At 40.3% G+C, this 25,660-nt stretch overlaps 1 protein-coding gene across 2 annotated transcripts in view; it reads left to right on the top strand.

The window, feature by feature from the left end:
- The window catches only part of FRMD3 (FERM domain containing 3), a 298,912-nt gene that overhangs the window by 164,461 nt on the left and 108,791 nt on the right, over nt 1–25,660 (top strand). For both annotated transcript variants that reach the window (XM_037797263.1, XM_037797264.1), the window contains one exon: nt 2,372–2,414. In XM_037797263.1, coding sequence (XP_037653191.1) covers nt 2,372–2,414 — 43 coding nt within the window. The remainder of the gene's footprint in view (nt 1–2,371; nt 2,415–25,660) is intronic.

The following is a 25,660-nucleotide window of genomic DNA, read 5'->3' as shown; positions in this document are numbered from 1 at the left end:
ACTGCAAGGTGTATTTCATAGGACAACAAGGAGGCCAGTTCATCTGGAGAGAGTAATTTATTTAGGACACAGATGGCAAATCCCTTGCAGGCATGCTTCAGTGTTCTCTACCTCTGCATGGCAAACATAGCCATTCCATCACGGCACTCATTTTTGAAGAGCCTTCTTGCAGCCTTGGACCCCTCGTCAGCCCTTTGGGTGATCACCATTAGTTAACTGGTGTGGCTTACAAAATGAAACTTACTTGTCATCTCTGGAGTCAGAGAGAAGTTGGAGAGGCAGGGGGGATTAGTCAGAGAAGGGCTAAGGAGTTCAAAGCATGCCAAGCAAGGAGAATTCAGATTTTATTTGCATTTCAGATTTTATATTTAATGTTTCAGATTTTATTGGCAAAATGACCAGTGATCCTTCTCCATGAAACAATAGCAATGGGTATATCTTTGGCTGCCGTTATTTGTTTTCTATCCCTCACTCTAAATTAGGCTTTTTACTTAACTCTAGAAAAGGGATTTAATTGGCAGGGGACCCTTTATTATTCTCCTCCATGGATTCCAGATATTGAAAGCTGGTTCTGCCAATGAACAATGACAGCACCTAATGAGCGTTTAGTATTTGACACATGCCAAGCACTGTTTAAATGTCTTACATTTATTAACTTCTAAATTCCTCATGACAGCCTCATAAGGGAGATAATATTACTGTTCCCATTTTATAATTGTGGAGACTGAGGCACAGGGAGGTTAAATCTTGTACAAGTTTTTATAGCTAGTAAGTGGTATAAGCGATTAATCTTCCATGGTTCAGTTATAACTGCATAAAGGCCCATCACAACTTCTGGTTAGAAGGAGATAACCAGGGTTGCCAAAATGAGTTGATGTAATTTTGTCCAGAAGCAAAGAAACTTGCTATTTAATGTTGTCTATGCAGCGCGATCGGGAGTCGGTGCACGGTTTTGTTGGACTTTGCATAATGCTGAAAAGAATTACAGCATCCCCATTATTGTCTGTGAAGATGGCAGAGATCTGACACCCTGGATTGGAAACTACTGGTCTGGTCCCCTCAATTTTGTAGTTGCTAGGAAAATAGGGATTGTCTGTGAAGAGAATGTGCGTTTTAGCGTGAACTGCTTAGTTGGGAAGCCACAAGGTGGAAGGGTCTGGAATCAGCTGCTCACTGGCCTCACCGTTGTAGCTGGGAACCTTAGACAAGTAGTTTAACATCTAAGCCCCAGGCTCCTCATCTGTAGATGGGGTTGTAGAGAGGACCAAATAAGATAATGCTCAGAAACTCTTAGAATAGCATTTCACCCATAGTGATCTCTCAGCAAATGCTGGCACTTATTAAACTATATGATTATGCATGTATATCAAACAGTAGGGGTAATACAGAACCTCAGAGCTTACTGGATGACCCAAATGAGATAAAACTTCAAGGTGTAAGAGCTCAAGTGATGGAACATGTCCTCCTCTCCTTTCCTTTCCAGGACAAATCAAGCAGGATGGTGCCCCATAAGTGAGGTCTCCCAACCTCACGTCTGATACCCAGTAGCACCCTCTTATTGTCTTTGTGGAGTTCAGGTGTATAAAGTGGTTCTTCCTGCTGTTGTGTTCCCTCAGTGGCCAGTGGGTCATGGTTCCTAATATCAAAAGCTTCCCAGCTCTATTTACACGTGGTGCGGAGAGGGTTGGCTCCGCGGACCAGAATGGTGTCTGCAACAAATTCCTGCCAGTAACATGACTTTGAGCTAACCAGGCCTTTTGGCTTCTTTGTTTTGTGATGAAGCTGATTTTTCTTCTTGATGACCTCAGGCCTCTGAAAATAAGATGTCTAGGATCATCTGTTCTCCCCACCACGAAGGAAGAATTACCTCTGTGTGCAGAGAGGCTAGGGCTGGCTTGGCCCATCAGTGATCCAAAAGGAGGCTGGCCTGGAAGGGGACCTGGGAGCTGATGCTGTTTTTGAACTGTGTCTCTCTGAGCTCATGGATGTCAAATGCTAAAAATCTTTAGCCATCTGTGGCTTGCCTAGAGCAATGGAGCTCAAAGAATCACCTCGGACTCAGCTGGAGTTACTAGAATATGCCATTTAATTGCATATTATCTGTCTTATCCTTCTCTCCTAGTGACTGTGTGACTCAACTATTACTCAGAGAGTATGAACGCTCTGTAAATTATACGCTTGCCTGTGTTATTATTATTGCCCAATTGCCCATGCTGATCTCCTTGAGTGTGGAACACTGAGGAATAGCTATCAGAAGCAAGGCTGTACTGTGGGAAAACAATATCTTTTAAAAATACCTTTTGGTTATTCAGTATGCATTGCATGGTCCAGCAATTTGACCCACAGTCTCTGCTTTTTTTTTTCTCCCCAGCACTGGCTTGAACCTAACAAGGCCATCTCCAAGCAAATGAAATGTAAGTGTCTATCTGGGGCTTCACGTTTGCTGTGAAATAAATGTCCAAGGATGGATTCTGTTTCTTGAAGGAATTTCTTCTGCCAGGGGGAAAGTGGATGGAGTGGGAAATGTCTAGGTGGTGAGGGCTTGGCTCTCTGTGTGAGGACTCTGAGATACTCCTCACTTTGTCTCTGGCCTTGAGCTTCCCTGTGGTCACTCTGGCTCCTTGCCCGCTCTGTCTCTCCCCATCCCCACCGTCTGCCCTCATATTTCAGCGGGAACGGGGGCATTGGAATTGGATGGTTAAATGTCCAGTAGACATAACCACCAGTGCCTGATTCCTTTTGATTGTGGAGGTTGCTAGGAAATGATTCAGTGTAGATGAGGGAGTCTAGAGAGGGTATGGTTGGGAGAAAAGCAGGGGTGTTTGGGAAACTCAAATCTGACTGGTAACTTCACTGAATATGGTATTATTCTTTTCCACCCGTCAAGCCAACTAAAAATGAAGTTTAAAAAAATATATTTGGGGTATTTTTTTTCCTGGGTAATTGCTTTAAAGCTCTGGTGGTCTGAACTGCTTTTGTACTAATGAGCTCCAAGCAGTCGGCTTGGGTAATGACATTTCCCCAGGACCCCTGGTCACCACCTGGTCCTTTGGGAGGTGAGTGTTGACCGGTGGTCCTGGGGGGCATGACTTTTTGACCTGGTGACCCATGCCTAGTCAGCCTGCTCTCATTTATGGTTTGGAGGGGAGCTTCTGAAAGGCACCTCAGAAATTCTTTGCCTGTCCTGAACTGTAGGCAGTAAATCAGTTTCTCTTCACAGATCAGGTTAGCACATATTATGTCACTTGTCATCACTCAAGGAATCCTTTTCTTTCTCATATCTCAAGAAATTATTCTGGGCCGGATTTTCCAGTGGGAGAAGGAAGAAACTGAACATGGATGGGTTCTCCCTCCCTCCCCAATTATCACCCCATTATCACCCTGGCTGGTCAGTACAGGAAGGACAGAGAGGTTGTTCCAGGACAAGCTGACACCATGGCAGCTGTGGGCCTTGAGTGGTACAGAAAGAGGACAGGGGGTTGCATTGGGGTGAATACAGCGGCAGCAGTGGGCTCGGGAAGTCTAAAGAGGTCACGTGTTGGAGTGAGGCTGGAATGAAGTTGGAGCACCCAAGGGGAAGTAGTAGGACAGAGGTCTCGGGAGGCTCCATATAGCATGATGTGCTGGGTAAGGAGGATGAACTAACATGCCTCAGAAAGAATAGCTCGTGCCTAAGTTTTCTCTTTTAATTGCTAAATTTTGATAGTTTTGTTTAACTATTTAAAAAGACTTTCTGGTACTTTTATACTAATTGATTCCTTGACTTTGGTTCTTAAATGATATGAAATATTTTCCTTTTTCCCTCAGGTCAGGCACATTTTTGAAATAATGAATAGATCTTTTTTTTTTTTTTTTAATTAAATTCAGTTTTATTGAAATACATTCACACACCATACAATCATCCATGATATACAATCCACTGTCCACAGTATGATAACATAGTTATGCGTTCATCACCACAATCTATCTCTGAACATTTTCCTTACATCAGAAAGAACCAGAACAAGAATAAAAAATAAAAGTGAAAAAAAACACCCAAATCATCCCCCCATCCCACCCCATTTGTCCTTTAGTTTTTATCCCCATTCCTCCACTCATCCATACACTAGCTAAAGGGGGTGTGATCCACAAGGTCTTCACAATCACACTGTCACCCCTTGTAATCTACATTATTATATAATTGTCTTCAGGAGTCCAGACTGCTGGGTTGGAGTTTGGTAGTTTCAGGTATTTACTTCTAGCTATTCCAATACATTAAAGCCTAAGAGGTGTTATCTATATAGTGCATAAGAAGGTCCACCAGAGTGACCTCTCGACTCCATTTGGAATCTCTCAGCCACTGAAACTATTTCGTCTCATTTTGCATCCCCCTTTTGGTCAAGAAGATACTCTCAGTCCCGCGATGCCGGGTCCACATTCATCCCTGGAAGTCATACTCTGCGTTGCCAGGGAGATTTACACCCCTGGGAGTTGGGTCCCATGTAGGGGGAATGAATAGATCTTTAATATAAGGTATATTTCAACATTTAATAGAAGAAAACTTTAAAATTTGTGAAGAATTCACTGCTTGAGCTTTGACTCTGCAGTAAGCAAAGCTGAGCAACCAGCTGAAAATTTATAATGTTTTGTAAAAGTGGTTTCCAGACTGACATTTGACTACAGGCCAATTTTAATCTAAGGCCCAATGAACTCTGAATCTAAAAAAAAAAAGAATTGCCTAGAATTCAATTTATAAAGCAGACAGGGTGACTCACTGATTCTAGGAACTGGTGAGGGTCTTGCCCATCGCCTGGTCCCCTGTTGTCTAGTTAAGGACATTACTGCACAAAAAGATTACATGATTTTCTTAAGATCACAAACCCAGTGTTGTTGTTGATGATGATGTCTTTTAATATCAGGAATGTCTGTGTTCTCATACATATATCCTGGAAATACTAACTTCACTGTAATTTTAAGAACTAGGGCTTGTATTAATCCCAAGAAATTGAGTCCAACCCCTGGGATTCATCCATGAATTTATCAAAAGGACCTGATTACAGAACCCCAGTGAGCTTCCTCCTCCAATGTGCCTTTCGTACTCCATCTGCCCTTTGTGAGCAGTGATGACATAATTCCTTGGAGAACCTGCTTCTCCCACAGCACATGGCAGATATTCAGGTCCTTTGCTCTAACCCCGTAAAGATCTGTTAGTGTTCCTAGGATTGGTTGAAGGTCAGCTATCCTGATTAACAAATTCTGTATGAACATTTTATTATTGCTTACTAGTTTTTAAAAAATAGATTTATAATATTTGCATTTCAGAAAGGTTTAAAATGAAGACCCACACTATTTTCATTCTCCTCCCCCTTTCACCTCCAAGCCCACCCCAAAGAGGAAACTATTGTTAATCATACTTTATGTATCTTTCCAGGATACTTTCTATTTTTTCTTAGTAATTAATTATAGTGATCTTTAAATACCAAAAATTGATGATTGACCACATTTTTAAAATGGCATTCTGTTAGTTAATTTATACATGTATATAATTTATTTATTAATGGACATCAAGGCTGTTCCTAGTATTTTGCCATTATAAATTGTGCTGCAACAAATATGCTTGCATGTACATTCTTGCATCTTGTGCAGGTATGTCTGTACTAGAAGTTCCTAGAAGTAGAATGTTGGGTCAAAAAGTATCTACATTTTACATTTCCTTTGTGATAAATATCTATCCAAAGAACCTGTGGCAATTTATTCCCACTAACAGCATGTGAGAGTGCCTGTTTCCCTAAAACTGTATTGAATATAGGTATACTCAAACTTATTTTTAGGGTGAATTCAATTTTATGAAGGAAGAGAAATATTTGTTCAATTAAAAACTAATAATTGCACAGTTACTTAATTGGATACAAATTTTAAAATTGGAAAGCCTCTTAAACATTCTCCTCTTCTGTTGAACTTAAGAGAGTCACTTTAAACTTTAATTTTAATTAACATACAGTAAAATTGACTTATTGTGGTGTTCAGTTCTATAAACTTTAACACATATAGATTCATGTACTCACTATGACAGTCAGAATACTGGACCATTCCATCAACCCAGAACCTCTCTCGTGTTGCTCTTTTGTAGTCACACCTCCTCTACCCTAATCACTAGCAAGTATTGATCTGTTCTCTGTCAGTACAGTTTTGCCTTTTGAGAATGTCATATAAATGGAATTATACACTAGGTAATCTTTTGTAACTGACTTCTTGCACTCAGCGTAATGACTCTGAGATTCCTCCAAGTTGATATATTCACATACCACGCAGTCATACAAAACAAATCGTACTTTCGATTGTTTACAGTACCATTACATAGTTGTACATTCATCATCTAAATCAATCCCTGACACCTTCATTAGCACACACACAAAAATAACAAGAATAATAATTAGAGTGAAAAAGAGCAATTGAAGTAAAAAAGAACACTGGGTACCTTTGTCTGTTTGTTTCCTTCCCCTATTTTTCTACTCATCCATCCATAAACTAGACAAAGTGGAATGTGGTCCTTATGACTCTCCCAATCCCATTGTCACCCCTCATAAGCTACATTTTTATACAACTGTCTTCGAGATTCATGGGTTCTGGGTTGTAGTTTGATAGTTTCAGGTATCCACCACCAGCTACCCCAATTCTTTAGAACCTAAAAAGGGTTGTCTAAAGTGCGCATAAGAGTGCCCACCAGAGTGACCTCTCGGCTCCTTATGGAATCTCTCTGCCACTGAAGCTTATTTCATTTCCTTTCACATCCCCCTTTTGGTCAAGAAGATGTTCTTCGTCCCACGATGCCAGGTCTACATTCTTCCCCGGGAGTCATATTCCACGTTGCCAGGGAGATTCACTCCCCTGGGTGTCTGATCCCACGTAGGGGGGAGGGCAGTGATTTCACCTTTCAAGTTGGCTTAGCTAGAGAGAGAGGGCCACATCTGAGCAACAAAGAGGCATTCGGGAGGAGGCTCTTAGGCACAACCATAGGGAGGCCTAGACTCTACTTTGCAGCAACCGTCTTCCCAAGGGTAAAACCTGTGGTAGAGGGCTCAACCCATCAAACCGCCAGTCCCCTATGTCTGTGGTCATGTTAGCAACCATGGAGGTGGGGTAGGCGAATACCCCTGCATTCTCCACAGGCTCCTCAAGGGGGCACTACATCTTTTTTTTTCATTCTTTTTCTTTTTTCTTTTTTTTTTTTAACTTTCCATTCCTTTTTAAATCAACTGTATGAAAAAAAAGTTAAAAAGAAAACAGACATACAATAAAAGAACATTTCAAAGAGACCATAACAAGAGAGTAAGAAAAAGACAACTAACCTAAGATAACTGCTTAACTTCCAACATGTTCCGACTTTACCCCAAGAAAGTTACCTAATATAGCAACATTTCTGTGAACTTGCTCCTACTATATCCATCAGAAATTAACAGACCATAGTCATTCCTGGGCATCCCCAGAACGTTAAATAGCTTATCTGTTCTTCTTGGATTATTGTTCCCCCTTCCTTAATTGCTCTCTATTGCTAGTTCCCCCTACATTCTACATTATAAACCATTTGTTTTACATTTTTCAGAGTTCACATTAGTGGTAGCATATAATATTTCTCTTTTTGTGCCTGGCTTATTTTGCTCAGCATTATGTCTTCAAGGTTCATCCATGTTGTCATATGTTTCACGAGATCGTTCCTTCTTACTGCCGCGTAGTATTCCATTGTGTGTATATACCACATTTTATTTATCTACTCATCTGTTGAAGGACATTTGGGTTGTTTCCATCTCTTGGCAATTGTGAATAATGCTGCTATGAACACTGGCGTGCAGATATCTGTTCGTGTCACTGCTTTCCGATCTTCCGGGTATATACCGAGAAGTGCAATCGCTGGATCGAATGGTAACTCTATATCTAGTTTTCTAAGGAACTGCCAGACTGACTTCCAGAGTGGCTGAACCATTATACAGTCCCACCAACAATGAATAAGAGTTCCAATTTCTCCACATCCCCTCCAGCATTTGTAGTTTCCTGTTTGTTTAATGGCAGCCATTCTAACCGGTGTTAGATGGTATCTCATTGTGGTCTTAATTTGCATCTCTCTAATAGCTAGTGAAGCTGAACATTTTTTCATGTGTTTCTTGGCCATTTGTATTTCCTCTTCAGAGAACTGTCTTTTCATATCTTTTGCCCATTTTATAATTGGGCCGACTGTACTATTGTCATTGAGTTGTAGGATTTCTTTGTATATGCAAGATATCAGTCTTTTGTCAGATACATGGTTTCCAAACATTTTTTCCCATTGAGTTGGCTGCCTCTTTACCTTTTTGAGAAATCCCTTTGAGGTGCAGAAACTTCTAAGCTTGAGGAGTTCCCATTTATCTATTTTCTCTTTTGTTGCTTATGCTTTGGGTGTAAAGTCTAGGAAGTGGCCGCCTAATACAAGGTCTTGAAGATGTTTTCCTACATTATCTTCTAGGAGTTTTATGGTACTTTCTTTTATATTGAGATCTTTGGTCCATTTTGAGTTAATTTTTGTGTAGGGGGTGAGGTAGGGGTCCTCTTTCATTCTTTTGGATATGGATATCCAACTCTCCCAGCCCCATTTGTTGAAAAGACCATTATGACTCATTTCAGTGACTTTGGGGGCCTTATCAAAGATCAGTCGGCCATAGATCTGAGGGTCTATCTCCGAATTCTCAATTCGATTCCATTGATCTATATGTCTATCTTTGTGCCAGTACCATGCTGTTTTGGCAACTGTGGCTTTATAATAAGCTTCAAAGTCAGGGAGTGTAAGTCCTCCCACTTCGTTTTTCTTTTTTAGAGTGTCTTTAGCAATTCGAGGCATCTTCCCTTTCCAAATAAATTTGATAACTAGCTTTTCCAAGTCTGCAAAGTAGGTTGTTGGAATTTTGATTGGGATTGCATTGAATCTGTAGATGAGTTTGGGTAGAATTGACATCTTAATGACATTTAGTCTTCCTATCCATGAACATGGAATATTTTTCCATCTTTTAAGGTCCCCTTCTATTTCCTTTAGTAGAGTTATGTAGTTTTCTTTGTATAGGTCTTTTACATCTTTGGTTAAGTTGATTCCTAGGTACTTGATTTTTTTAGTTGCTATTGAAAATGGTATCTTTTTCTTGAGTGTCTCTTCAGTTTGTTCATTTCTAGTATATAGAAACATTACTGACTTATGTGCATTAACCTTGTATCCCGCTACTTTGCTAAATTTGTTTATTAGCTCTAGGAGCTGGATCGTCGATTTCTCAGGGTTTTCTAGATATAAGATCATATCATCTGCAAACAATGATAGTTTTACTTCTTCTTTTCCAATTTGGATGCCTTTTATTTCTTTGTCTTGCCAGATTGCCCTGGCTAGCACTTCCAGCACAATGTTGAATAACAGTGGTGACAGCAGGCATCCTTGTCTTGTTCCTGATCTTAGAGGGAAGGCTTTCAGTCTCTCACCATTGAGTACTATGCTGGCTGTGGGTTTTTCATATATGCTCTTTATCATATTGAGGAAGTTTCCTTCAATTCCTACCTTTTGAAGTGTTTTTATCAAAAAGGGATGTTGGATTTTGTCAAATGCTTTTTCAGCATCTATTGAGATGATCAATTGATTTTTCCCTTTTGACTTGTTAATGTGTTGTAATACATTGATTGATTTTCTTAAGTTGAACCATCCTTGCATGCCTGGAATAAACCCCACTTGGTCATGGTGTATGATTTTTTTAATGTGTCTTTGGATTCGATTTGCAAGTATTTTGTTGAGGATTTTTGCATCTATATTCATTAGGGAGATTGGCCGGTAGTTTTCCTTTTTGGTAGCATCTTTGCCTGGTTTTGGTATTAGATTGATGTTAGCTTCATAAAATGAGTTAGGTAGTGTTCCATTTTCTTCAATGTTTTGAAAGAGTTTGAGTAAGATTGGTGTCAGTTCTTTCTGGAAAGTTTGGTAGAATTCCGCTGTGAAGCCATCTGGCCGTGGGCATTTATTTGTGGGAAGATTTTTGATGACTGATTGGATCTCTTTGCTTGTGATGGGTTGGTTGAGGTCTTCTATTTCTTCTCTGGTCAGTCTAGGTTGTTCATATGTTTCCAGGAAATTGTCCATTTCCTCTACATTATCCAGTTTGTTGCCATACAGTTGTTCATAGTATCCTCTTACAATTTTTTTAATTTCTTCAGGATCTGCAGTTATGTCACCTTTTTCATTCATTATTTTGTTTATATGGGTCTTCTCTCTTTTTGATTTTGTCAGTCTAGCTAGGGGCTTGTCAATCTTGTTGATCTTCTCAAAGAACCAACTTTTGGTGATATTTATCCTCTCTATTGTTTTTTTGTTCTCTATGTCGTTTATTTCTGCTTTAATCCTTGTTATTTCTTTTCTTCTACTTGGTTTAGGATTGGTTTGCTGTTCATTTTCTAGCTTCTTCAGTTGATCCATTAGTTCTTTGATTTTGGCTCTTTCTTCCTTTTTAATATATGCGTTTAGTGCTATAAATTTCCCCCTTAGCACTGCTTTTGCTGCATCCCATAGGTTTTGGTATGTTGTGTTCTCATTTTCATTCGTCTCTATATATTTAGCAATTTCTCTTGCTATTTCTTCTTTAACCCACTGATTGTTTAGGAGTGTGTTGTTTAACCTCCAGGTATTTGTGAATTTTCTAAGTCTCTGATGGTTATTGACTTCTAATTGTATTCCATTGTGGTCAGAGAATGTGCTTTGAATAATTTCAATCTTTTTAAATTTATTGAGGCTTGTTTTATGTCCCAGCATATGATCTATTCTGGAGAAAGTTCCATGAGCACTAGAAAAGTATGTGTATCCTGGTGATTTGGGATGTAATGTCCTGTATATGTCTGTTAAATCTAATTCATTTATCAGATTGTTTAGGTTGTCAATTTCCTTATTGGTCTTCTGTCTGGTTGATCTATCTATAGGAGAGAGTGATGTGTTGAAGTCTCCCACAATTATTGTGGAAACATCAATTGCTTCCTTTAGTTTTGCCAGTGTTTCTCTCATGTATTTTGTGGCACCTTGATTGGGTGCATAGACATTTACGATTGTTATTTCTTCTTGCTGAATTGCCCCTTTTATTAGTATGTAGTGGCCTTCTTTGTCTCTCAAAACATCCCTGCATTTGAAGTCTATTTTATCTGAGATTAATATTGCTACACCTGCTTTCTTTTGGCTGTAGCTTGCATGAAATATTTTTTTCCATCCTTTCACTTTCAGTTTCTTTGTGTCCCTGTGTCTAAGATGAGTCTCTTGTATGCAACATATTGATGGTTCATTTTTTTTGATCCATTCTGCGAATCTATATCTTTTAATTGGGGAGTTTAATCCATTTACATTCAACGTTATAACCGTGAAGGCATTTCTTGAATCAGCCATCTTATCCTTTGGTTTATGTTTGTCATATTTTTCCCCTCTGTCTATTAATATCCTTTATTGTACCCATACCGAATCTCTTTAGTACTGAACCTTTCTCCAAGTCTCTCTGTCCTTTCTTTGTTTCTCTGTCTGTAGGGCTCCCTTTAGTATCTCCAGTAGGGCAGATCTCTTGTTAGCAAATTCTCTCAGCATTTGTTTGTCTGTGAAAAATTTAAGCTCTCCCTCAAATTTGAAGGAGAGCTTTGCTGGATAAAGTATTCTTGGCTGGAAATTTTTCTCACTCAGAATTTTAAATATATCGTGCCACTGCCTTCTCGCCTCCATGGTGGCTGCTGAGTAGTCACTACTTAGTCTTATGCTGTTTCCTTTGTATGTGGTGAATTGCTTTTCTCTTGCTGCTTTCAGAACTTGCTCCTTCTCTTCTGTGTTTGACAGTGTGATCAGTATATGTCTCGGAGTGGGTTTATTTGGATTTATTCTATTTGGGGTTCGCTGAGATTTTATGATTTGTGTATTTATGTTGTTTAGAAGATTTGGGAAGTTTTCCCCAACAATTTCTTTGAATACTCTTCCTAGACCTTTACCCTTTTCTTCCCCTTCTGGGACACCAATGAGTCTTATATTTGGACGTTTCATATTATCTATCATATCCCTGAGGTCCATTTCGATTTTTTCAATTTTTTTCCCCATTCTTTCTTTTATGCTTTCATTTTCCATTCTGTCGTCTTCGAGGTCACTGATTCGTTGTTCAACTTCCTCTAGTCTTGTACTATGAGTGTCCAGAATCTTTTTAATTTGGTCAACAGTTTCTTTAATTTCCATAAGATCATCCATTTTTTTATTTAGTCTTGCAATGTCTTCTTTATGCTCTTCTAGGGTCTTCTTGATTTCCTTTGTCTCCCATACTATGGTCTCATTGTTCATCTTTAGTTCTTTGAGTAGCTGCTCTAGGTGCTGTGTCTCTTCCGGTCTTTTGATTTGGGTGCTTGGGCTTGGGTTATCCATATCGTCTGGTTTTTTCATATGCTTTATAATTTTCTGTTGTTTTTGGCCTCGTGGCATTTGCTGAACTTGATAGGGTTCTTTTAGGATGTGTAGACCAATTGAAGTCCTTATCTCTAATTTATCAGATCTACAGCTTCGTGGAGTACACTTTCTCTAACTAACCAGCAGGTGGCGTCCACGAGCCACCTGTTCTCCACAAGCCAGTTCTCCCCTGCTTAGCCTTTGTGGTGAGTGGGGGAGTGAGTCTTGTGGGGTCCAATTGGTGTACCAAGCTTGCGTGTGTAGTTGGTGTTGCCTGCCCTGTATATGGGGCGTGTTTCTGGGCAGTCAGGGAGGGGGGGGTGGGTCTAACAATCAAATCTCCCTGGTGATCCTAGAGTTTTAAAGCTGCTGCAATAGTCTAATCCTTCAGTTCAGTACTGCCACAGTTTGTCTCTGCCACTGATCCACAAGTCCTTGGTATTGGCGTATGGCTCCTGAGACTTGCAAGTGGGCCCCTCTTCCAGGCCGTGCACCCCGGGTCCTGTGTTGAGGGATGACTGTGCTATGTCACAGGTGAGTGCCGTCCCCCCAGGGCAGTTCTGGGCTGCTGGGCTGTGTAGGGAGGCTCCCAGTCTGCTGAAATGATGGCTGAATGGGGCTTTGTTAATTCACACTGCTCTACCTTCCCAACTCTGGGACAATCAGCTGAGGTTGAAGGGAAGGCTAATGTCCACGCCCAGTTTTGTGGTGTGTGCCTGTTATTTGAAGCACTTCCATCACACTGGGTTGTCTGGGGCAGTTCTGGGCTATGGGGCTGGCGATGGGCAGGAGTGTTTCCTGTCCACCAGGATGATGGCTGTGAGCGGACACCCCCCTTTTCTTGGGAAGTTGTGGTGTTTAGTGAATTTTCTCAGCTGCTGGATTATTGCGTTTTGTCTCAGAGCTCTCCTAGTTCTGCTCTTGACTTGACCTGCCCAAACTGCAAGTCTTTGAAGCTTTCTGTATTGGGCTTCTTAGAGTAATTGTTTTAGAAAAAGAAAAAAGGATTAAAAAAAAAAAAAAAAAAAAAAAAGGGCCCTCCTCAGAGATCTAATGGGTTATTGAAATGCTAAGAGACAAAGCAACCAGGGCCATTAAGGAAAGGTCCACAGGGCAGAGAGATCAGCTTTTCTTCGGGATTTGCATATGCGCCTCAGGGTCTGAGCTCAGGCCTGGGCTCTGCCCTTCCCCTTTCTATGTTCACCAGAACTCCAAAAATCCTCCGCTTTTATTTTGGAGTTTTTCGTGTTGTTTTTTTTTCTATGCCTGTCTCCTCTCTGCTGGGCTGGCTGCTCTCAGATTCTCTGGTGTCTGGTCTCAGTCTATCTATGGTTGGAGTTTGGATCAGCAGAATGAGTTTCCGATAACGGCTGCCACTGCAGTTCTCCCTTCTCCTTCCCGGAGCTGACAGCCCCTCCTCCCACGGGACTGAGCCTGTCAGGGAGGGGCGCGGGTCCCCTGGCCGCAAAAACTTACAGATTTCGCTGATCTCAGCAGTTCCACGTTTTCATGAGTGTTGTATGAAGTATGCCCAAAGTCAGATTGCTCTATGGTGTCCAGTCCACGCAGTTCCTGGCTTTCTACCTACTTTCCTGGAGGAGTAACTAAAACATACAGCTCACCAGTCTGCCATCTTGCCCCGCCTCCCGCTGTACTTTCAATACACAATACTGAAAATCAATAAAAATAAATTCTGGTCTTTACAAGATTGAGAGAATTGATGAACCTCTAGAAAGACGGATGAAGAAAACAGAAGACACAAATTACCATTATCAGGAACAAAAGAGGGGATATCACTACAGACCCCACAGAACAACTCGACACACATATGTATTTGATGGCTTAGATAAATGGACCAATTTCTTAAAACCCACGAATTACCCAAACTCACTCGCCCAACATGAAATTCATAGCTGGAATAGTCATATAACTATTAAAGAAATTGAATTTGTGGTTATAAAGCCTTCCAGAAGATAAATCTCCAGCCTCACCCCTCACTCCCCCTACTGCTACTGCCCCTGCCAGAACCCCCTTTCCTGCTTCTCCGGCCTGAACTGGGAGCTTCTCCGGGAGCTGCCTCGCTCCTCACTGATATCCACTTCCATGTGTCTTCCGAGTTCTGACCAGGAGATACCAGAGTGGAGAAAGGCGGTGAACTCACAGCCAGTTCACTGGTCCTTTGAATTCTCCTCTTCTTTCCCAATCTGCCTGCTTCTGTTTACTTAGCAGGTTCCTTAAATAGCTACCCCATATATTCTGTTCAGGTTTTGTAGTCACATTCAGTAAGAGAGACAGAGTGGAGTGTGATGAGTCCATCTTACCCAAAACTGGAACCTTAAAATTAAAGGTTTTCTTTGTCTACTGCCTAAAGTTGGCTATATCATTTGGGCAAATTTAGAGGGAATGTCTTTCTTATTTCCCTTTTCCATTGTATGTCCATTGGTACAAATGTGAACTGAGCTGTTTGATCCTTTTTTAAGAGTACTCAGATAGCAGGTTGCCTATAAACAAAGAAAGCATTAAATTAAGTGGCATCATATTTCATATGTGAGCAGAAAGATAGATTATTCAAGGCATGATTTTTCAATAGTGCATTTCCACTTGAGGAAAAAAGCTAAATTCATACCCCACACCATATAGGGATTAATTCCAGATGAATTAAAAACTCAATGTATATAACAATTCATGGAGGTTTTGGGTAAAAAATTAGAAACTTAGTTTTGTAATTCCGGCAGGATGTCTTAAGGTGAATGTAAAACCCAGAAGCAACAAAGCAAAACGCTGACAAATTTTTGCAAAAATTGAACTTTTTGTGAACTTCACATTAGTAGATTCTCAATAAACATTTGGTGAAGGAATGACTATAAAACAAACTATAAAGACATCAAGTAGAAGCAAAATAATGAGAAGAACATTTGCAAGATATGTAATACTGTGGTAATCTGCAGAATATATGAAGTATGATGCTACAACCCAAAAGATAAACAACTCAATAGAAGAATGTGCAAAAGAAACAGAAGGAGTAAAAACCAATGACCAATAAACACATAAAAAGATGCTCAACATCATTAGTAATGAGGGAAATGAATATTAAAATAAGATATTCTTGTTTATTGTACTGAGAAAATTAAAAATATTGATAATATCCAGGGGTTGATGATGAGGATAAGGTAAACATTTTTGGTGGGAGTGTATGAACTGGTAATGCTCTTTGGGAGGGAAATTTAACTGTCTTTCAAGATTAAAAATGCCTATGCCTGTTGATCCAACAAGTACATTTCTTTGAATCTATTTAAAGCAAAATTTGTTCGAGCCCTGTATTAATTATGCATGGATGTCCATTGCAGCATTGCTAATAACAATGAAAATTGGAAGCAATGGAAATTATGTGGAACACGTGGAGGCATTAAAAAGAATGAGGTAGATAAATATTATTGTCACGAAAAGATTTATTAGATGTATTGAGTTGAAAAAGCAAATAAGAATACCATGCATAGAATGATCCATTTATATGAAAATAAAAAGATGTTTTTTATATGAATATGTAAGTGCATAGAGAAAGTACTGGAAAGATATACACTAAGCTGTGGTTTCCTCCAGGGAAGAGAGTGGGATAGAGGGAAATGAGGCCTTCACATTTATAAAATATACAGTTATATTTTACTCAGACTTTTTACAATGAGAATATATGCAAATATCATTTGATAATAAAAAGAGGAAATAAACAAAAGGGGGCGAAGCTTTGTGCAACAATCAAGACGGAATGAGAAAAAGAAAGAAACCAAAATGTATTTTGCATTAAGCATATATTGTAAAAATAGAGACCTAGATGAGAGAAAGCACACTTTTATTCGTCTAAACAAGCTCTCCTCTTAATCCTGGCTGGTGCCTGTCTGAGGCCTGATTAGCCCAGCAGGGTGGCAAAGAACTTATTCTTGCTCTATTTACTAGGCACTGCGCTGCTGCCAAGCACCCTGAAGGGGCAGGGTGTTTGGAAATGGCTTCTGCATGCAAATCAGGGTGGGGAGGTCTCCTCCCAACCTCGGCTTAATACTTGGCTCAGACTTAATAGCAATATTGAGTTAGGTGTGGGCTGGTGTCTCTACTGCTCCTTCCCAGAAGTTGCGATGGAGCTGGAAGCCTGAGATGACCATGCAGTTTCTGACTGATGGTGATATCCTGATGGTACTTCATGTTCATTGTGGGGCCCCTCAGCTTTCCAGTGTCCCCCTCAGGGCTAATCTAACCAGTAGCTCCTTTACTGCTGGATGACTTCATCGATAGGGAACAGAGCTTGTTCTGCAGGGGACAGAGTATCAGTAACGTAGATTTTGCTCTCTTGTAAGGAACAGAATAAGAAAAGCCATATGTCCCATTGGCATTCATGAGGCCACTTTATCTGCTTGACTCCGAACCCCATTTGTCCTTCCAGTTGCTTCCCTCGTTGAACAGCCCCCTCTTACACCTCCCACAGCCCTCAGTACTTGTGTTTACTTTTTGGGTGACCACCATGCCTTTGTTTTGTGGCTCCATTTTCCCCCCCTTTATGGATGTATTCTTTTTTGCTGAACTTGATTATATGCTTCTTGAAAGGAAAGCATCACACATTTTACTTTTCTAACCCCTCCAGTGTCAAAACCACAAACTGAACAAAACTCATGACATAAATCAAATAATACTCAGTCCCCAGTTGGTATGTTTTAGCTTCAGTTGTTTTTGCTCTTTCCAGTTTTCATCTTCTGAATGTTCCTTTTTGGGAAGAGCAGTTGGGATTTTTGTTTAATCCCCAGAGGTTCTCAGAAATCTTCCATCTTTGGAACTAATACCGATTTCTGTTGTTCTAGTGATAGCTCAGGTTTGTCCAGGTACCTCCTTTTCTCTCAGGTTCAAGTGTTACATCAAAAATTTCCCTGGCTGGGCTTTCTCAGAAAGTCAATGCAATTTGGGCCTGTAAGTGGTTTCCATGTTGTGCTCTTTATTTACCAATATGGGAAAAAATAATGGCAACAATATTAATGACAAAAATAAGTTAATTTCATCATGTGCAATTCTAAACAATATGCACATTGACAAGCCACACAATTCTAAATTTTAACCTGATCCTTATGGTGTAGTTGGTGGCAATGGTGATGTTATTTTTATTGAATACAATGGTAGATACTTGAGCTTCATGGAAGTACCCAGCTCTCCTCTTTCTTGGAAAGAGAAGGAAGAATTACAGAGATAGTAGAGAAAGTGTAAAGAAAAAGAACTTCTCTTGAAGGAATCCCTTATATAACTGGGGTGATACTTCCCAGGGCTTTCTTATTCCTGTAGGAGAGCCCATGCTGTTTCATAATGGGCCACGTGATTCAAAACTTTACGTGTGTTGACAACATAACTGTCTGGAAGATAGCCATGATGGCCCAAGAGGCTCCATGCATGGTATATGAGCACTGGAAGTAATTCAGATGCGAATCAGGTAGGTAGGAAAGCCTTATTCACATCTGTTTCTCTTTGGTTTGAAATCCTTTACAATACCTTATTTTTTGGATGTAATTTTATGGTGAAAAATCTGATCAGGACAAAGTTATATAAGTAATTGCATTTGGCCATTATTATTACTAACTGATTTACATCTACCAGCAGGATTTCTGCAGGTGCCTGAATCTCTTGATGCAGGCTCATGTACCTTGCTAACTAATTTTTGCTAAAATTCTCAGGTCACTACACCCCAGGCTCAGCAAGCAAAGCTACTCTTTAGATGCCCAGACTGCCAAATATATGATATATACCTATTTCATTGCCTGTTGAAAGAGATCTGTCTTTCCTTTCCACTCCTTCTTGAGAAATGACAGTCTCCCCTCTTACTTCTTGAACCAAGACAAGTCATATCCAGTTGACAGGCTCCACCACAACCACATTGGTTTCTCCTTTGCACGTTAGACTAATGATAGCTTCTCTGGGCTGAGTACCTCTGTCTCAGGAAGTCTGCTAAGTGCTTTAGAGTTACTGACTCATATAATCCTCACCATGCCCTCTATATTGGGGTCAGCAAACTACGGCTTATGGGCTGTACCTGGCCCACGGTCTGTTTTGGTATGACCCATGGGCCAAGAATATGTTTCACATTTTTAAATGGTTGGAAAAAAAAAGAAAAATAAAAGATGAATAATATTTTGTGACATAAAAATTATATGAAATTAAAATCTCAGTGTTTTATGGGAACACAACCACGCACCCTTCTTTACATATTGCATGTGGTTGCATTTGTATTACAGCAGCTTGGTGGAGTAGCTGAGACAAGATCATGTGACCGGCAAAGCTGAAAACATTGACTCTCTGGCCCTTCACAGAGAAAGTTTGCTGATCTCCTAATCTATATGGCTGGTTCCATTATTATTGCCGTTTTATAGAAGAGGAAGTGGAGGCTGAGAGTTTAAGTGTGGCCACAGCAATTTGTCCAAATGTTTAACTTGAGACTCAAAATGTTGGCCACCGAAGTCCCTGTTAAAACTTCTGAACAAACATAGACAGAGAATCCAGGGAACAAGTATTTGTAAGGAACTGCTCAGCATCCCAATATCCCCAAAGAGAGTTCTTACGGTGTGGCTTCATTCTGTGTGTGTGACAAAAGCATACGAGAGAACAATAGGAGGAGAATGGGTTAGACACAATTAAAAAAAAAAAAAAAAATCTCTGCACTGGAAGTAGAGGGTATACAGGGCTAGTAGTGACATGGTGGCTCCTGGTTATTTCAATAAAAGAGTGATGGTGGAACTAGCACCGCTATAGTTGATGATGATACTAACAGTTGTTGATTGATGATGATCATTTCAAATTAGAAACAAGCAGTCGTTTGTGTAGTCTAAGTTTCCTGTGGCTGGCTCATTTAAAATATCTCAAGGGTTATGGTTTCTTAAATGAGTATAACTCTGCCTTCTTTGTGCTCAAGTGTCATTTTGCACTTAAAAATATTTTGCAGAAATATTTTGTGCTCCTGTTTGTTTCATTATAGAATGCAGCATGGATGAATAATTAGTGTCACTATGCATACCGTAAGTGCATACTGTATACACAGCAGGGATTGGGGATGTGCTCCTCAGTTCTCTTTCTATAAAGCCACCCCAGAAAGACATAGGAGGGAGAAAGTTCATTTGGTCAAGAAGAAAAAGGCGTCAGTTGTACTGAAAAGGCTGGAAGCCGCTAAAACCTGTGTCTTCGGAAAGCAAGCCTCAGGATTTGCAGGTGTTGGAAGTCCTGTCTGCAACCCCAAACCTTTTGCAGTATTTCTCCACTGTCTGAACATCTGGTAAATTGATCACTTTTTTTCCTCCAGTCGAGTCTCAGAGGAGGGTGGCATGAGAGAAACATATACCAGGTATAGGAATAACCCTACAATCTGCCAGAGCCATGGGCTGTGTTCTTGGACTGCTGTTTTTAAGGGACTTGGGGGGAGTTTTTCACAGCCATGAGCCAGAATGTCTATGAGAAAAATCGTGAGTTTATATACATATTCCTGAAGTATATTTTATTTTCCTGTAGTTCTTTCTGATGCTTGGAGAGTGACTTCTTTTGTTGTAGGAAAAGCTAACTAATGCCTCTCTCTCAAAAAATCCTATTTTTTCCCAAAAATAATCTGAGAAAAGTTGTTGGTTAAAAGTAGAAAGTATTGTTTTGATTTTTGTTCTTTTTTATTTCACCCAAGAGCCTGCTCGACTAATGCTTTCCTATCCCCAGACTAATTTCTGGGCAAGGTCTCAAAGTGGAGGTGAGAAAGTCTGTTTCTGCTTTATAAATGGCTGTGACTCTCCCTGTGTTCTCAGTATTAACAAATTACCAAAATGGTAACTACCCCAGGGGTCTGCTGACATCAAAAAGGGCCACCTGAACCGCCACGTGGAATTGCTTGGCCTCCCCAACCTTGCCTGGCAGGCAATAGACAGCTGCAAGCAAGCAGTCCTGCTGTTGTCAGTGCAATTATGAGCTCCTGGTATTTTAAAAGTGGATTTGTGCAGCTTTTTTCTCTGCTACTCAGTAGTCTTCTCTGTTTTTAGCACATATATGACTGAGTAAATGTATTTCAGTTGTTGAGTTATTAAGTTCCCTTCAGTCTTCTCCACTACTCCCTTCTGTCTTCTCCTCCCCCTTTCCTTCTATTCTTCTGGTAGGATTGTTTATCCCAAAAAACCAAAATGTGCATGTAGAGAATGCCCACGGTGTATGTGCTAAGACCTCATGGTATCCATTAAAACGCTTATGTGAGGTAGGCTTGGTGGCTGATACTGTCCCCTCTTGCAGAGCAAGGAGCAGAGAAGTTAGATGGCTTGCACAAGGTCACTGTTGGAAGTCCCCTCAAAACCCTGGTGAGTTTGGAGTTCCTGCCACCCCATGTGTCCTCGTCACGGATGCCGAAGCCTCAACATCAGCAGTAGAGATGGCTCACACAGTCTCCTCATGTAGGGTAATTCGATGCCCTGTCTAGTAAAGCCACACGGTGGCCATTCATGATGACATAGTTGGGGTAGAGCCCCAGTCCACTGTTGGGAAGCCCATGTGTTATTACCTCCATGCCAGGTGCTTCTTGCTCTGTAAATAGCTCCTTCATCAACTACTGATTCTGTGCCACACATTTGGCACAGGTAAGAGTCATCCTTTACTCTATTCCCCTTTCCCTGTGGCTTCAGAAGAAGGAAACATTGAAGCTGGAATAGGCAACAACATTTAGCAGGTTGGAATACATAGACATCTTTATAAGGAGATTTCCAACCTTAGCTTTACCCCAAAGCAGTAAATGCCAGCTTCCAGGTCAGACCTGGGAAGGCTCTTTTCTCAGCGTTAAACAGCTGGTGTGGGTGCACGCCAGCATCCCAGTCTGGGAATTCTGACCCCAAGCCCACTGTCACCACATTTGGGATTAAGGATCATGTTGGTTTTCCCCATCTTCTTGTTCAGTGACTTAACATTTTATATGGTTGTATTTCTCCCCTTATTTGGTTTTCTAGAAGGTAATAAAGAGAATGACACTTACCTTTGTGGATTTATTTGGGGTTGGGGTGAGAAGAGGGAATAGAGATGGGTGTGGTCTTCTCTCACCCTTTAAGTCTTTTCTGCTTTATTCTTCTCCATAATATTTATGACCTTCTAATAGTCGAGCTATTTCACTTATTATTTTTATCCTGATTATTCCACTAGAATATGTGCTCCATGAGGGCTGGATTTTTGTCTTTTCACAGCTGCTATTAGTTGTTCAACATCTACAATAGTACCTGGCACTGAGTAGGGGCTTGGTAAATATTTGTTGATCGGATGGATTAATTCTCCCTCTGGAAGTAGCTATTCTGACCAACTCCAGCATCCCCAAATTTGTTCTAGATGTTGATGGACAGGACTAGAATTTATAATATAGGACTAATATATTTTATAAAAATATAATACAAAAATATAAAATAAGATATATTTTATATATTTATATAAAAATATAAATCCTAGGAATTGCCATAGTGACAGAGATCATGAACCTTCTAGACCAGCATGTTGACTCCCAAGCGATGAATGTGAATGTGATGGTAGAACTTGGCTATTCTCCTTGACATCTGCCTCAGAGTTTAGGGTTCATTGTTCATTTGTGCATTCATTCATTCATTCATTCATTCAACTAGACAGGCAGAGAATCAATCTTTCATAAGTATTAGCTCTGGGGATAAAATGCTAACCAAGGTATGTAGGTGTATACCCTCATGAATCTTGTCATCCATAACTAGATCAACATTAAAAAAAAAATATATTTCTCTCTTCAGCCTGTTTCAACCCTGTGAAGAAGCATTCCTTAGCTTGACTACTTGGTTTTTAATCTAATTTTGTATCCAGACCTTGGGAGTGAATTCTTCAAGGGGAAGCTCTCTGCAGCAGCAGCCCCTCTGGGCTGGGTGAGGAGGTTGAGCTTCTTGTCAGAGCAGCTACTCATGGTTCATTTTGCCAAAACCCTGTGCTCCCTTTAATTTTACAGGGAAACTCTCTTCTTTTTCTTTTATTTGTGAAATGGGGTGAAAGATGATGGATCTGTGTTCCGGTTTGCTAATGCTACCAGAATGCAAAACACCAGAGATGGATTGGCTTTTATAAAAGGGGGTTTATTTGGTTACACAGTTACACTCTTAAGGCCATAAAGTGTCCAAGGTAACACATCAGCAATCGGGTACCTTCACTGGAGGATGGCCAATGGTGTCCGGAAAACCTCTGTTAGCTGGGAAGGCACATGGCTGGCGTCTGCTCCAGAGTTCTGGTTTCAAAATGGCTTTCTCCCAGGACACTCCTCTTTAGGCTGCAGTTCCTCAAAAATGTCACTCTCAGTTGCTCTTGGGGTGTTTGTTCTCTCTTAGCTTCTCCGGAACAAGAGTCTGCTTTCAACAGCCGTCTTCAGATTGTCTCTCATCTGCAGCTACTCTCTCAGCTTCTGTGCATTCTTCAGAGTGTCCCTCTTGGCTGTAGCTCCTCTTCAAAACATCACTCGCAGCTGCAGCTGCACTGAGTTCCTTCTGTTTGTCTGCCCATTTATATGGCTCCACTGATCAAGGCCCACCCTGAATGGGTGGGGCCACACCTCATTGGAAATTATCTCATCAGAGTTATCACCCACAGTTGGGTGATGGGTCTGCCCACACAAGATTACATCAAAGATAATGATATTTGGGGGATATAATACATCCAAACTGGCACAATCTGTATGAGAGAAAGACACACTAAGGAGCTTATTAAAGGGTAGATGGTGGTAGAGGAAAATGGATAGAAAATTTCCAACTTGAAAAAGGCCTCTTTCTGTGTTTCCACTTCCTGTTCTCATCCCTTCTCTGATAATCGGTCTAGTAGTGAGTGTCTCACTAGTACTTTTTTATGCATTTTATTGAGATATATTCACATGCCGTATAAGCCATCCAACATATACAATCAATGTGCATTAGTACTTTTTATCAATTTCTTGCATGACCACATCCCAGAAAATGGAGGAGATATCAGGAACTTTGTGACTTTTTCTACATGGCTTAGCAACAGCATTTATGAAAAGAGTTAAGAGTTTTGGTCTATTGTCAACTTAGAGCCGATCAAACATTGAGATGAAGCTGTTGAGGGGAAGCAATAATTATATCCAGAATGATACCAGAGATGTTCCTTCTGCCTATACTCATGTGGCCGCTGCTCCTAGGCCCCACTGTGAGGAAACCCAGAGCAGACAAGAATGTCAGAGTGGAGGGGCCAGGAGGTGAGGATGTTCAACCCAGTTTCATTTGAGGAGCAGTTGAAAGGATTGGGGATGTTTATTTTAGAGAAGATTCAGAAGACCATGAGTGTGATCTTTGAATGATGGAAGGGCTCTCTGTGTGGGAGAAGCATTAGACCTTTCTGGAGCCTCAGGTCTTGGTAGGAGGATGATTGGTTGAAGGACTTCCTCAGGTCAGAGATATTCAAAGATGGCTGCTTATAGTCAGAGATATTCAAAGATGGCCACCTAGGGAATTGCCTCTAAAACTCACTGCCTGATTCCTCAGGAAAAAATCAAGTCTTGATTTGTACTTGATGCACTGAGATATTTATTGAAGCCAGCCTAGGACATGGTAAGTAGAAATGCTGACAAAGTAGAAGAGAAAATGGCACCTCTAATGTAGGACCATCTTGTGTAATACTCCTTTCCGCATGCAGTAATCTGTCTTTATTCTGCTCCTTTAAAATATTTTCCAATGTCTATTGACCCAACAACTCAAATTTTAGTAGTTTGTGTTGTAGAAATAAAAAATACAAGTAATTAGTGATCCCTATGAACAAGGATGTGTGTATATTATGGAACTGTTTGAATTGCAAAAATGTGGAAATAACCTGAATGGCGGTCAGAGAGGAATAGTTGAGTAAATTCTGGTGTATCTAGGAGCTTAGAAGAGGACCCGAGCTCCAGAAATGAAAGCAGCCTGGCTGACACCTTAATTAGAGCCTTGTGAGACACTGAGCAGATGACCCTGCTATACCAGGTGCAGATTCCTGACCCACAGAAATAGCGAGATGATACATGTGTGTTGGTTTAAGCCACTAAAAAAAAATTCTGGTATATCCATTATATGAACTAGTATGCAGTTATTATAAGAATGAGTTAAATCTGTATTACTATCCTAGAGGGATGGCCAGGATATACAATTAAGTGAGAAAAGCAAGAGAAACGTATATAATATGATCTGTATTTTGTGAGAATAAATTATTTTTTAAAAAAGTCACTCCACGTAGGTAATCATGTTTGCATATATTTGTGTGAGGAATGCAGAAAGCGTGGAAGAATAGAGATGAAGTTGTTAACAGAGGTTGGAGAATTTGGGAGTGAGGTGGGGTGAGGACCTGAAGCACAGAAGGATCAGGAATAGAGACAAAGTGAAGGCAAGTGAAGGGGATGACATCTGTCTGTCCATCCATCCATCCATCCATCCACCCTCCTAGCTGTCTTCACTGGTTGTGTTTGAATGTGTGTTGATTTTGAAGACATTAATGAGACAGAGAGGGTCGGGGGAGGGAAGAAAGGGAGAAAGAGAAGAGAAAATCTCTTGTCTTTTTTCATGCCATTCCCGTATTTTGCTTTCTTGTTCTCTCATAAGAACTATCTCAACCTTTCTAAAGACAACCAGGTGTTTTATAATGAAAGACACCCCAGGGATTTTATAATAAAAACATCAGTATTAATCCTTCAAAAATCTGGGAGTGTGTACAGATACAAATATTTTGAATTAAAATTGGATTTCTAGACTTTATGAATGACGAATAGCTTGAGAATCGTTTGTATTTTTCTACATTGTTTCATTGCTGTATAGGAGGTGCCCATTATCTCTTTGTGTTCCAGAAATGTGTCCATTTTCTTAAATCTAGGGAACACTCAGTCAGGCTAGGAGCAACCAACTCAATTGAGAAATATGCTCCTGGTGGGCAAGTAAGGGTGTTGAATGGGAAAAAGTTCAGATTTCTCATCTGCGTGTGTGTGTGTGTTTAATTGTTTTTTCTCTGCTAAGATGGCTGGCAAGATGCTGCTATGTTTTCCTGTGATTTGGATGCTTTCTATCAGCAGATTTGTTTTCCATATCAAATTATTCTCATTATACATTCATATTTGATGCTGTTAGATCTTTCTACATGAAGAATTAGTCTATTCAGAGTAGCCCAGACATTGTAAATTTGGCTGGCAATTTAACCCCTGCTTATCATGAAGCAGAAGCTTGGACA

This window comes from Choloepus didactylus, chromosome 10 (assembly GCF_015220235.1).
Source record: "Choloepus didactylus isolate mChoDid1 chromosome 10, mChoDid1.pri, whole genome shotgun sequence".
In the NCBI taxonomy this organism is placed as follows: domain Eukaryota; kingdom Metazoa; phylum Chordata; class Mammalia; order Pilosa; family Megalonychidae; genus Choloepus; species Choloepus didactylus.
Note: the sequence above shows the minus strand (reverse complement) of the source record. Positions and strands in the feature narration are given on the sequence as shown.